Here is a 14,366-nt window from a genome sequence, read left to right as displayed (position 1 = left end):
AATAGTGTCAGCTTGCCAACTGTGTTGGGCAACAGCAGACAGAACCTGAGTGGGAAGGGGTGTCCCTATGGGCAGGGACCCAGAAGTAGAGTTGGTATGGTGTGACCTTTTAGGGTGCTGGGCATTGGTTTGCAACAACAAGCAATGAATGTTGAGACATCTTGGGGATTTTGAAATTTGAAGATGCTTTTTTACCTGTGTGTCTAATAGCTTCACCTGTAGCCAGAGGGGTTTAAGGAAGTCTGGTTTGGCAGGGGCGGCTCCTGAAGCTCTGGTGAATGAGCCCTGGGGAGTGTGGAAATACTGTCAACTGTGGCTGAGCTACAAATGGTAGAGACAGCTCACAGGGAGCAGAGAGGCAAGAGAGGAGGAAGGCTGCATTTAACATGAGCAGTGGTGATTGTGGGAAAGATAAATCTCTTACTGCGCACAAGTGTGCTATCTCTCTCTCGCTCTCTCTTCTCTCTCACTTCTGCCTCTATCTGTCTGTCTCTCTCTTCCTCTCTCTCTTCTGTCTCTGTCTCTCTCTTCTTTCTCTGTCTTGTCTGTTTCTCTTCCGTCTCTCTTCTCTCTGTCTCTGTCTCTTCTGTCGGTCTCCTCTCTGTCTCTGTCTCTCTCTTCCTCTCCCTCTCTCTCTTCTGTCTCTTTGTGTCTGTCTGTCTCTCTTCTCTCTCTCTCTCTCTCTCTCTGTCTCTGTCTCTGTCTCTCTCTCTCTCTCTCTCTCTCTCTCTCTCTGTCTCTCTCTCTCTCTCTCTCCCCACCCCGCCCCCCATCTCTTTCTCTCTCAGGCCTTTCCTGGGGAATATTTCTCTTCTTTCTTTGGTCTTTCCTATAAACAAGCTGAAGGAGCAGTCTGCCTTTTGTCCCCTACTACCACCTGCTGTGACCTAAGACTAGTGCATGTCCCTCTAACCCATGAGGTGAAGAGAAGGCTTTGAAGGCTTAGTAGGAAGGAAGAAAGGCAACAAGTATTTATTAAGCACCTCTTATGTGCCAGGCCCTGTCTAGGCCTCATTGAAGTCCTGGGAACTATGGTCTGAAGCAGTTTGGAAGTATCTTGGTAGACAGGTGGGTATAGAATGGGTAGACTATGACTATAGAATGAGGCTGATATCAGACATGGTCCACAGGTAGGCCTGGTTTGCTTCAGTGACCTACTTGTTATAAGCGGGGTGGGTGCTGTTTTTTGGAAATGACAGTGGTATTAAAACATGGGTGGAGGGAAGCATCAATAAGACTAAAAAGAGAAACAGCAGCAGCCAGGGGCCGATGACCTTCCATGGTGAATGGATGTGAGTGGGGTAGTGGCTGGGTTCCTGTGGGAGATGGGAAGTAAACATAGCTCCCTTCATTTCAGTGGTCTGTGACATTGGCGCCCAACTTCTTCAGGCTTTCTAGGTAACTCTAGACTCTTTTGGGAATGGTCACCTGAGGACAACAAGACTTCCATCCTCCACATAGCTGCTACAGTAAAACACAGGGCCGACTGTGCCCCTCTCCTGCTCGACTGTGCCCCTCTCTCACTTGGCAAGCTCAAGTGGCTGCCTATTTCTTCTTGGATGTAACACAAGCTCCTGTTTGCTCTTTAAATTTCTGCATAATGTACCTTTTTCCCCAGGTTTATTCTATATTACTCCCAATTGAGATAATGTGAGATTACTTTCAAATAAAATAATATTTATAAAAAAAAGTGCTTGGCACAAGGCCTGGCAGATAATAGGCATTATTTAAATGCTTCTTCCAATCCCCCTTCCTTTCCCTTCCCTCATTCCCCCCAAAGGCACTCTGTGATGCAGCTAAGCAGACCTTCTCATTGCTCTGAGCTCACACATGACATCCCATTTCCCAAGCCCATCCATGCCTGGAATGCCCTCCCTCCTCACCTCTGTCCCTTGGGATCTCGAGCTTTCTTCAAAACTGAGTCCAAGTGACATTTCAGACCCCTCCTCCTCCCCGATACCAGTTCCACCCCCTGAAATTATCTTTATCTTGCATCTTTTTGGCATAGAGTTTTTTGTGTCCATGTTGGTATTTTTTCTCTGATAGGAGAAGGCAGGACCATTTCATTTTTGTTGCTGTGTCTTCAGTATCTGTCATGGTGCATGGCACATGGTGGACACATAATACCTGTTTTTTGATTGACTCACCCAAACTCGCACAGTCCTCCAAAACTGGAGACAATAGATCCCCTTCACAAAGGGGATAAAGAAACTCATTTATGCATTTGGGCACATCTCCTGGTCATTCTTTCCTTAGCAATAAACCGTCAGGTGAAGTGCTGTGTGGTAACAGGGAGTCAGGAAGATCTGGTTTCCAATCCTACTTGTCATATTTACTGGCTGTGTGATCATGAGCAAGTTCCTCAACCTCTCTGAGCCAGATGATCGGTACTTCTCATCAAAGATGGCCTTCCTCATCTTTAAAATGGGGATAATAGTGTTTACATTGTCCACGTCTCAGGGTTGTTGTGATGAGACTTTTGGCTATGGACAGTTGCCAGTCTACTTTAGTAAAGGGAGTTTCCTTGCCTGGAATGGATTTCATTTGGGAAGTCTTGTCGACTCTTCAACCTAGTTTATCTTATTGAATGATTGATGTCATCTTTCTTGCAGGTGAAGAATGAGGTGGAGAAACTGCCTCGACAGCAACGGAAAGAGAGCATGAAGCAGAGAATGGAGGAGCACGCGCAGCAAAAGCAGATGCTGGTGAGTGGGGCCGAGCCAGGCTCGAGGTCACAGGCATCGCCCTTCTGCAGGGTCTCTGGTTTTCAGCCTTTGCACCTGGTGATGCCACGGTTTCCTACTGGAGAATCCAGCTAGCGCCGGCTGTCAGGGGCTTGGGAAGAAAGTTTGTGTGAATCTTCTCCAGAGCTGCCAGCCGGCCAAGGGAAGAAAAGGAGGGAGATGGGAATTTGGAGCAGGAATAAGGAGTGGGATTTGGATTGAGGTGGAAGAGCTCCTAAGAAAAGTTCAGGGGCAGCTAGGTGGTGCAGTGGATAGAGCACTGGCCCTGGATTCAGGAGTACCTGAGTTCAAATCCGGCCTCAGACACTTAACACTTACTAGCTGTGTGACCCTGGGCAAGTCACTTAACCCCAATTGCCTCACTAAAAACAAAACAAAACAAAACAAAAAAACAAAAGTTCAGAAGGTGTGAATTGCCCCTATGCCATTAGGATCCTAACACTTGCTTCAGTCCCTTATTATCTCTCATGAGGCTTCTGTCTGGGCCAGATCATTTGGTTGTCAACTCCTAGAGGCCTAGAAACATGTTTTATGAACTGTTATATTCCCCCATGGGTGTCTAGCATCATGCCTTGTATGTAGTAGGTGCTCAGTCAATACTGGTGGAATGAATGGCCAGTCTTGGACTTGGGTCAAGAGGGAGAAATATTCCTACACCTGTCCCATTTTAGGAGACCTGGCTGATAAGAAGAATTATCTTTTAGCTGTAAGATATCCCATATTTCCTACCAGGCCCAAGGCAGCCCTCTCATGAGGGCCCCAAACTCCCCTCCTCCAAGTTGAGAAGTAGTTTTTGGCAAAAATGAAAGGGCTTAGTGTTGTAGTAAACTTGAGGAACTAAGTATTCTAAGAGGTGAGACATACTGAATTCAATTTAACTCAGCAAGCGTTTGCCTGGCATGTGCTAAATGTTAAGGACACAGAGGCAAAAATAATAGTCCCTGCTCTCAGGGAGCTTCCGTTCCACTAAAACAATGGAAATGAGTTCATGAAAGTTAAATTCATGAATGACAGAGCCCTGGTGTTTTATTTAGGATATGCTTCCTTAACCATTGGGATTGATGCCAGAGGGAACAGCCACACTGCCCCCACCCCCACCCCCACCTCAGTGCCTAAGTCAGAGTCTTAGAGACTCTCTGGACAGAGAGTGACCAAGTGTGTTGCTATTTTTAGGAGCAATGTTCAAGTTGATGACAAATATACTTGAACTCCTCTCACTCTTGCAGGACAAAGAGTTTGTCGCCAAACAGAAGGGAGACTTGGAGGCGGCTATGAAAATGATCACAGCTGAAAATAGACGGGAGATCTGTGACAAAGAGAGGGAATGCCTGAACAAGAAGCAAGAGCTTCTCCGAGGTGGGTAGAAAGGAAAGGCGTTAAAAATAAATAAACAGGGGCAGCTAGAGGGTGCAGTGGTTAAGCACCGGCCCTGGATTCAGGAGTACCTGAGTTCGAATCTGGCCTCAGACACTTGACACTTACTAGCTGTGTGACCCTGGGCAAGTCACTTAACCCCCGTTGCCTGCAAAAAAAAATAATAAAAAAATTAAAAAACAAACAAGCAAACAAATAAATAAATAAATACATAAAAAAGAAAGGAAACGTGTTTTGCAGCTGGGTTACATCCTGGATGCACAGGAATTGGGCTTGAGAGGAAAGAACCACCAAATTCTGATCATCTCTGATTTCTTATTATTGCAAAGTATTAAAACTCAATGGAGATGAATAGCAGAAAAGTGAGTCTTGTCAATGGTGAGGGAGTGGTACTCATGTACAGCACCCTGGGACATTCTGATGGAGCAGCTGTTTTGGTTAATAAAGGTTGAGTAGACAGATCATATATGTGTGAGGAGATACGCTTCACACACGGATTACCAATTTTCATCAAATTAGGAAATGATGTAATACAACACTTCAAATAGGCTGAATGTATAATTAAGTCTTCCTTTGATTCAGAAAGCCTTTAGGATCTTGTAGTGCCTCAGGGCCATCATTCTGACACCAGCTATGATTGTTCGGTAGACACACTGAAGCAACAATTAATGGAGATTTCCCATCGATAAAGTGCAAAAGAAGGGTCCTCTGATGGTCAGATTGCAGAATTTAGAGGGCAGAAAAGGACAAAGGGACAGACATGCGGTTATCCCATCTCTTTCCCAGGGGACTGATGAAGATATAAATCAGTTTTAGGATCCTTCAGTCATTCAGTCATTCATTCATCCCATTAGCTCTGTTAATGAAATAGAATTGTGTCCCATATACATAGTAGGTTCATAGAATTTTAGAGCTGTAACTGTACTTAGAAATCATTTAGTCCAATTCTTTCTTTTTACAGAGGAGAAAACAGAGGCCCCAAAAGGCCGAGTGATCTGTCTGAAGTCACTTGGGTAGTAAGTGGCAGAACTAGGTCTTGTGAGACTAAATCCAGTGGTCTTTCCACTAGCCCACTCTGTTGCCCAAGGAAACTACTAGAAGACAGCCAAAAACCCCACATCTTTGAAGGCCCAGCTTGGGCAATCAGTCAGTCAATCAACAAGTGTTTATTTATCCCCCAGTGATATATTTAAAAATTTAAAATTTTTTTTCAATTACATGTGAAAAAGTTTTTAAACATTTGGGTTTTTTTTTGGCGGGGCAATGGGGGTTAAGTGACTTGCCCAGGGTCACACAGCTAGTTAGTGTCAAGTGTCTGAGGCCACATTTGAACTCAGGTACTCCTGACTCCAGGGCCGGTGCTCTATCCACTGTGCCACCTAGCTGCCCCAAACATTTGTTTTTTAAAAATTTTAATTCCAGGGGCAGCTAGGTGGCACAGTGGATAGAGCACCGACCCTGGAGTCAGGAGTACCTGAGTTCAAATGTGGCCTCAGACACTTGACACTAACTAGCTGTGTGACCCTGGGCAAGTCACTTAACCCCAATTGCCTCCCTCCTCCCCCCAAAATTAATTCCAACTTCTCTCCCTCCCTCTTCTCCCTTCTCATGAGAAAGCAGGAAATTCAATATAGATTACACATGTGCAGTCATGCAAAACATTTCCTTGTTACTCATGTTGCAAAAGAAAATGTCAGACTCTCCCCCGTAAAAAAGAAGAGAAATAAAATTAAAAAGTATGCTTTGGGGGGCAGCTAGGTGGCACAGTGGATAGAGCACCGACCCTGGTGTCTGGAGGACCTGAGTTCAAATCCAGCCTCAGTCACTTGACACTTACTAGCTATGTGACCCTGGGCAAGTCACCTAACCCCAATTGTCTCACCAAAAAAAAAAAAAGTATGTTTTGATCTTCATTCAGACTCCTTCAATTATTTCTCAGGAGGTAGAGAGTATATTTTATCATAAGTCCTTTGGAATTATCTTGGATCATTGTTTTGCTGAGGGTCATTCAAAGTTGATCATTGTAAAACATTGCTGTTACTGAGTACAATGTTCTTCTGGTTCTGCTCACTTCACTTTGCATCAATTCATATAATTCTTCCCAGGTTTTTTTGAAATCATCCTGCTTGTCATTTCTTATAGCACACTAGTATTCCATCACAATTACACACTACAACTTGTTTAGCCATTCCCTAACTAATGGGGTGTTATTATTATCTCCATTTTATTGAGGAGGAAGCTGAGGCAGACAGTGGTAAAATCATTTGCTGAGGTGATATACCTGGTTAGGTTTGAACTCAGATCTTTGATTCCAGCACCAGTGACAGCATCCTGTCAAGTTGTCATTCAGCCTCTGGTTGAAAATCTCCAGTGAAGCTTGGTGACCACTTGTCTCAGATGTCATAGAGGGGATTGATGGAGGGTGAGCAGACTAAGTTTCCTGAAGACTAAAAGTGTGTATGGGGGGAGAGAGACATTTCAGCCTTGCTCTCAACTCTTCCTTTCCCTTGGTCCTGATTGGCGTATCTTCTCTGGGGTTGGTTTGTTCTCCTTAGACCGGGAAGCCTCCCTCTGGGAACTTGAAGAGCATCACTTGCAAGAAAGACACCAGCTTGTCAAGCAGCAGCTAAAGGACCAGTATTTCCTCCAAAGGCATGAACTGCTCCGAAAGCATGAGAAGGTAGGAGAGCTTCCCCTTTAGGTGATGGAGAATCACAAACAGGAGAGGGGCATCTGGCTCACTGCCCATCTGGAACATATGGGTGCTAGACTTTGAGTCAGGATAGGACTGGTTCAGCAACATTACCCTAATGCCTGTGGGTTTTTGTTGTTGTTGTTTTTAAGTAGGGTAATGAGGGTTAAGTGACTTGCCCAGGGTCACACAGCTAGCAAGTGTCAAGTGTCTGAGGCCGGATTTGAACTCAGGTACTCCTGAATCCAGGACTGGTGCTTTATCCACTGTGCCACCTAGCTGCCCCTTGTTTTTTTTTTTAAATTATTTTTGGCAGGCAGTGAGGAATAAGTGACTTGCCCAGGGTCACACAGCTAATAAGTGTCAAGTGTCTGAGGCTGGATTTGAACTCAGCTTCTCCTGAATCCAGGGCTGGTGATTTATCCACTGCGCCACCTAGCTACCCCCACCCCTAATGCCTGTGTGACTACGACTAAGGTGGATCGTAGGGATGGAAGGGATCTTACAGATAAGGTCATCTATCCACCTCCACTTTCATTTTATAGATGAAGAAACTAAGGCCTGGACAGGTGAAATGACTTGCTCAAGGTTCCACAGCAAAGGTGGGATTTGAACCTGTGTTCTTTGACTCCCAAACCATTACCTTTTCCTCTTTGCCAACCCACCCTGCTATACCATACACTGCTCCAAGCCTGTTTCCTCTTCTATAAAATGGGGAGGATGGGGGTCTGTAGTGCCTCAAGGAGTTGTTGATTATCACAAATGAGATAGCAAATACAAAATGTATTGTAAATCTTAAACCTGATCAACTATCAACTATCAGATATTATTAGGGAAGGGGAATAAGCATTTATTAAGCACCTAACTATATACCTACTCATTTATTATTATTGTTTTTATTAATGCAGAATGAAGGTGGCTCTGAGGGGGTTACAGGATAGTATCCTGCTGCCTGTGCACTTCATGGCCTCTAGCATGGTATAGTGGAAAGAGTGTTGTGTTTGGACCTGGGTTCAAATTCTGGCTTTGCCACTTAATACCTGTAAGACCTTGGGCATGCCACAGCTTCTTTAGGCCTCTGTTTTTTCAACTATAAAGTGAGGGGCTTGGATTAGGTGACTTTGGAGTAGATGCAACTCTCAAAGCTCTTGGCACCTGAAGAGTTGAGTTGGTAGGGAGGGGAGGAAAGAAAGGAGAGAGGAAGGGAGGGAGGAAGGTGGGAAGGAAGCACAAGCAAATTCTATGATCTGCTAAATGAAATGATTTCATATGATGGCCAGCTCTAAATCTGGGATCATATTATCCTGTTTTTTGAAAAAGAACTAGAGGGTAGAGAGAAGACTATGCAAGGAAACAAAAATGGTCCCGGCCCAGCTGCATAGATGCACCCCCAATCTAACATCATCCTCCTGAATACAGCTACAGTAATACATGTTACCATGTATTACTAGGGCACAGTGGGAGGCTGTGGATGTTGGCATTAAGGGGACACCCTGTACCCTTCTTTTCACCGTAACATGGAATGTGTGGAGAAGCTTTGCTTGAGGGGACCTCTTGGTTAAGGGACCTTAGTGGCATTTAAGTACATGGAGGATCACTCGAGGCACTTTCTGGCTCCAAAGCAGGGGTTCTTAACCTTTTGTGTGTATTTAATGGCCTGTTTTGGCATCTAGTGAAGCCTCTGGACCCCTCCTGAGAATAATATTTTCAAATACATAAAATAACATAAATAAGATGACAAAAGAGATCACTTGTATTGGAATACAGGTGTCGGAAAATGTATATACTTTTTTTTTTTGGTTTGGTTTTTGTTTTTAGTGAGGCAATTGGGGTTAAGTGACTTGCCCAGGGTCACACAGCTAGTAAGTGTTAAGTGTCTGAGGTCGGATTTGAACTCATGTACTCCTCACTCCAGGGCCAGTGCTCTATCCACTGCACCACCTAGCTGCCCTGAATGTATATACTTAGAAACATTCACAGGCCCCAGGTTAAGAACCTCTCAAATGGACTTTTAGAGAAACACTGAGTCACTGAGAAGGGAAGCACAGGCATGAAGAAAGCTTACAAGCTTTGGTCAAGATTTCTCTCAAAGCACTGCCTGGAGCAATGTCAAGAAGCACAGTTGGCCGGAATAATGCTCAGTAATGAAATTCTCAGTTTTGACTAGGCCCTGCTTTGTGTTTTGACCCTTGGCAACTGCCATTAGGCTCTTCACACATCTCAGCCTGACCCTGTGATCATATGACTGATTATCAAAGGGTTTGGAGAAACTGCTGAGATAAATCATGACCCCCAAAGAGTAACCACTACACACAATAAGAGCTTGATAGAATGTCCCGTTAGCCCATAAAGTGGACGTTAGTCTTTTCCCACAAAATAAATGGAGGAGGAAAGACAACTAGCCTGCCCGGGAGAGCTTTATGTTTTAGCTTGTGTCCAGAAAAAACAACTCCTGGCATTCATACTGTATTTTAAGATTGGCAAAGCACTTTACATACACTATGATAACTGAACCTCACAACAACCATGTGAGGTAAGTACAGCAAAGTATCATTATCTTGATCTTATAAATCAAGCAATCAATAAGCATTTATTAAGTGCTTCTTATGTTGCAGGTACTGTGTTAATAATAATAGCCAGTAATAACAATGATGATATATGAAGATGAGTCTAGGCAGCAGTGGCATTCCTGTTATAATTTTGAGCCTACCCTGCACTTCCTCTCCTTGGTTGTTTTCATCTTTCATCCTCTAGTCTGTGATGTCCTGTCTTGTGATTGTTGGATATAGGATCTATATCGATATCTTTTTTTTTTTTTGGCGGGGCAATGGGGGTTAAGTGACTTGCCCAGGGTCACACAGCTAGTAAGTGTCAAGTGTCTGAGGCCAGATTTGAACTCAGGTCCTCCTGAATCCAGGGCCGGTGCTTTATCCACTGCGCCACCTAGCCACCCCCTATATCGATATCTTATAGTAAAACTTCAGTTAGCCAGAGGTTCAGATTCATTTGATTTTCAGATTAACTGAGAGTTACTCAAAAACTCCTTGTCAACTGATCTTTTTTTTTTTTTTAGGGCAATGAGGGTTAAGGTCACATAGCTAGTAAGTGTCAAGTGTCTGAGGCCGGATTGAACTCAGGTCGTTCTGAATTCAGAGCCGGTGCTTTATCCACTGTGCCACCTAGCTGCCCCCCAACTAGTCTTCTAAAATATCTTTGCTTCAGGGTACCAAATTGAATTTTTGTTGACTGAGAATCTTAAAGAACATAATGATTCGGCAGGGTCTGGTAGAATCTGACTATGATCAATCCCTGCCACTGGAGCAGCTGAGACTGGTGTATTGTTTGGGGCTGGGAGTTCTGAGCTTCAACAGGGTTATGCTGATTGGGTGTCGATATGATATCTGGTACCCAGTGAGCACCCTAGTATAGAAAGTCCCTAAGCTGTCTGAGGAGGGACAAACCCATCCAGGACAGAAATGGAACAGGTCAAAGTTTCAGTGCCCATAAGCTGTATTTCCAGGCTCAGGGAGAGAGGGAGACCCAGTCTAAAAAGCAACCAACCAAACAAAAAATTATCCTCCACCTAAATATCAGTTTTCATTGTATGACTTTATAAAAAGTGTAGGGAATTGGAATCAATAGGCACTGACCCCAGAAGCCAATCTGTAAACTGATGTTTTGAGTAAATCACTGATGAAAGGTTGTTTTCTTCTTTTTTGGTTTTTGTTTGTTTGTTTGATTGGCAGGGCAGTGGGGGTTAAGTGACTTGCCCAAGGTCACACAGATAGTAAGTGTCAAGTGTCTGAGGTCAGATTTGAACTCAGGTACTCCTGACTTCAGGGCCAGTGCTCTATCCACTTCGCCACCTAGCTGCCCCCCACCCCCACCCCAAAGGTTGTTTTCATATAATTTGCCTTTTTTCCCTAAAAGGGGAATAATTGTTGTTGAGTTGTGTCTGACCCTTAGTGACCCCATACTCTCCATGGGGTTTTCTTGGCAAAGGTACTAGAGAGGTTTGCCATTTCCTTCTTTAGTGGATTAAGGCAAACAGAGGTTAAGTGACTTGCCCAAGGTCACACAGTTGATAAGTATCTGAGGCCACATTTGAATTCAGGTCTTCCTGACTCCAGACCCATTGTTCTATCCACTGAGTGACCTAGCTTCCTGAAGGGGGGGAATATGGGTTAGCTAACATTAGGAGGCAATATGGTCAGGACACCTGGATTCTGATTCTGCTGCTACAATTTAGCTTTGTGATCATGGGAAGTCAAAGCCTCTTTGGGCCTCAATTTCCCTATCTATGAAATAAGGGAGTTGGATTAAATGACCACTAAGGTCCTTCCTGACCAAGGCAGAGAGCAAGCTCAAAGCCACGATGACCTGGGTTCAAGTCCTGCTTCTGACACATTCAGGCTGTATAAACAGACTCTGAGCAAGTCGTGTGACTTTTCAGAGTCCCTGGCAACTTTCTTTCTTTTCTTTCTTTCTTTTTTTTTTTTTTTTGGGTGAGGCAGTTGGGGTTAAGTGACTTGCCCAGGGTCACACAGCTAGTAAGTGTCAAGTGTCTGAGGCCAGATTTGAACTCAGGTCCTCCTGAATCCAGGGCCGGTGCTCTATCCACTGTGCCACCTAGCTGCCCCAGTCCCTGGCAACTCTCAACTAAAGTCTTGACTTTTTTGTGTCATGGACTTCTTTGGCCATCTGCTGAAGCCTGTTTGCTTCTGAGAATTCTTTTTCAGGATAATCTTTTTTTTTTTTTGTGAGGCAATTGGGGTTAAGTGACTTGCCCAGCGTCACACAGCTAGTAAGTGTTAAGTGTCTGAGACTGGATTTGAACTCAGGTCCTCCTGAATCCAGGGCTGGTGCTCTAGCCACTGTGCCACCTAGCTGCCCCCAGGGTAATTTTTTAAGTGCATAAAATAAAATATGAGTACAAAAGAAACAAATTATATTGAAATATGGCTATCAGGATATTTAAAAGAGAAGTTCATGGGCCCAGGTTAGGAAAGCAGTTATTGATCTGCTCTAGTGGAGAGTTTACTCACTGAGGAGTTCCCTCCACTGTTGAAATCACCAAAGGTGCAGTTCAAAAAAAAATCTCTTCTTCTAGGTCTAAAGTTCTATTGCTCTTAGGAGATTATATTCTGTCCCCTGAACTCAGTAAAGCATCTTCATTTTTTAAACTCAGTCCACTGTTGCTTTTCCTTTGATTTCTACTCATTGGCAAGACTAATGGTTCTGCCATATTGGTCCCCCTAGGAGCGTGAGCAGATGCAGCGCTACAATCAGCGAATGATAGAACAGCTAAAGATCCGGCAGCAACAAGAGAAGGCCCGTCTCCCCAAGATCCAGAGGAGTGAAGGCAAGACTCGAATGGCTATGTACAAGAAGAGTCTCCATATCAATGGTGGTGGGAGTGCCTCCGAGCAGAGGGAAAAGATTAAGCAGGTAAGCCTTGATGGGCCTCAGAGAGGGAGCTGCCCCCTCGGGGGCACTGCTTCTTGGACTCTCTCACATCCTGGTTGGTTTACACAGTTCTGTCCTGTCTTGTCTTCTACCAGAAGATTCCCGGAAAAGTCCCCACAGTCTTTGACAAAAAACTGACTTCTTTTTTGTTTTTGTCACTGATGTGTGTTACATGAAGTCAGAATTAAACTTGTCTCTTAGGCATTCAGTCCTCTGCCAAGTCCCCAGCTGCCTAGTTGTAGAGGCCCAGAGGACTTGTGGTTTTTCAAGAAGGTCCCACAGAGAGCGGGTATTGGGTTAGGCTGATCCGGAGGTGAGAGGAGAAGCAATCATTTCTAAACCAACACCTGGGCAGACATAAAGAAAGAGTGGAAAGATAGAAACTACAAGCCCCTCCATGTGGCATTTCATTTAGCTTCCTACCATCCGGCTCCCATTTTCCTTTCCAGACTTTTTTTATATTGTTCCTTTCCAAAAGTTCTGTATTTCAGCCAAATCGACCTACTCACTGTTTCCTGTTTCCTGAAGTCACCATTGTCCTCTGCCTGGATGCTAGATTAGGCCTGGAACATCCCCTCCCTGGGCATCTTTCAAAGCCTAGTTAAACAGAGGTGCTACCTGACAAGCCCTCCCTGATCTTTCTGCTTGTTAGTGTTCACTCCTTTTCAAATGATCTTACGTTGACTTATATTTGTATGTGATATATTTTCTCTGCTCCTCAATCCTCACAACCCTAACCTACCCCATCCCCCACAATAGAAGACGACCTCCTTAAGGTCAAAGATCATTTAATTTTTTGTGTATGTCTGTATTCATTCCCATTGCTTAGCACAGTTTAAAGAGTTAGTACTTTGTCCAGTGAATCGAACCACCGGATGGAGACAAAAGATAAGCCAGGATTTTTAATAAGCATCATTGCTTGACTGGCTGAAAGACATTCATCTTCACAGAAATGAAATTTTGGGGAGGAGAGAGGCAAAGCCCCCCCACCATAAACCAAACAAAAACCAACCAACCAAACAGCAACAATGAAAAAAAAAACCTAAAAAGAATGCCTCTCCTTTTATTATTACTCTTTAAATTAGGAGCATCAGTCTCTGACCCATTTGCTGGAGATGGTCACTGACTGTATATATGTAGAATTCTTCATGTTCTCATTTTGTCTGCCAAACATCCTGTGAAGGAGGCATGCTGGATGTTATTGATCATTCTTGTTGTATAGATGAGACATATCCATAGAGATTGTGACATATCCAAAATTATATGGTTAATATAGAACAGTGAAGCTAGGTGACTCAGTGGATAAGAAGGCCTGGCCTAGAATCCAGAAGATCTGAGTTAAGATCTGATCTCAGAGGTGTAGCTAGGTGGCACAATAGATAAAGCACCGGCCTTGGATTCAGGAGGACCTGAGTTCAAATCCAGCCTCAGATACTTGACACTAGTTGTGTGACCCTAGTGTGAGATTTAAAATTGGATATTAGATCATAAATCTCCCCTACTTAACCTTTCCCTTAATTTATCTCCCAAACTAGTAAATGGAAGCAGCTTTTGGTTTTCTAGATAGACCTTTTTATTTATAGTTATGATAGTCACAAGGTGATGTTGATTAGAAGGATAGGAAAGTAGAAACACAATACAAATCGTCTTAAGTCTAAGCTTAGTCTATATTCCTTATAAAAACTCACCAAACCGAAAAAGGCCACCTTTGGAGAGAGAGTCTGTGCCGCGCCGTCAGGAGTCCCGCCAAGCAGGCAAAAGGCCTCCTCCCGTTCTCTCCACCCCGGAAGTCAAAAAAACCCGGCAGGCAGTCTGACATGCGCAGCAGGCGGACTGTTCATCTCCTCCCCAAAAGGGTGGTCCTTGAAAAACTGGCGTCTTTCAGTTATCCTAACCGACTGTTAAAAACTTTCATATTTTACCACACTAGGCAAGTCACTTAACTCTCATTGCCCCGCAAAAAAACAAAAAACAAAACAACAAACAAAAGATCTGACCTCAGGTACTTAATATGTGATCCTGGACAAGTCACTTCACCCTGGTTGCCTCAGTTTCCTCATCTGTAAAATGAGCTGGAGAAGGAAATGACA

General features: G+C 44.0%; 1 protein-coding gene across 1 annotated transcript in view; it reads left to right on the top strand.

Annotated features, from left to right (window-relative positions):
- Window positions 1-14,366, top strand: part of STK10 (serine/threonine kinase 10) — a 137,299-nt gene that overhangs the window by 112,466 nt on the left and 10,467 nt on the right. The window contains exons 13-16 of the mRNA XM_043990207.1: window positions 2,613-2,705; window positions 3,971-4,100; window positions 6,674-6,798; window positions 12,070-12,258. Of these exons, the coding sequence (XP_043846142.1) occupies window positions 2,613-2,705; window positions 3,971-4,100; window positions 6,674-6,798; window positions 12,070-12,258 (537 nt within the window). The remainder of the gene's footprint in view (window positions 1-2,612; window positions 2,706-3,970; window positions 4,101-6,673; window positions 6,799-12,069; window positions 12,259-14,366) is intronic.

Source organism: Dromiciops gliroides, chromosome 2, assembly GCF_019393635.1.
Source record: "Dromiciops gliroides isolate mDroGli1 chromosome 2, mDroGli1.pri, whole genome shotgun sequence".
NCBI classification, from domain to species: domain Eukaryota; kingdom Metazoa; phylum Chordata; class Mammalia; order Microbiotheria; family Microbiotheriidae; genus Dromiciops; species Dromiciops gliroides.
This window is presented reverse-complemented; position numbering and strand designations above follow the sequence as displayed.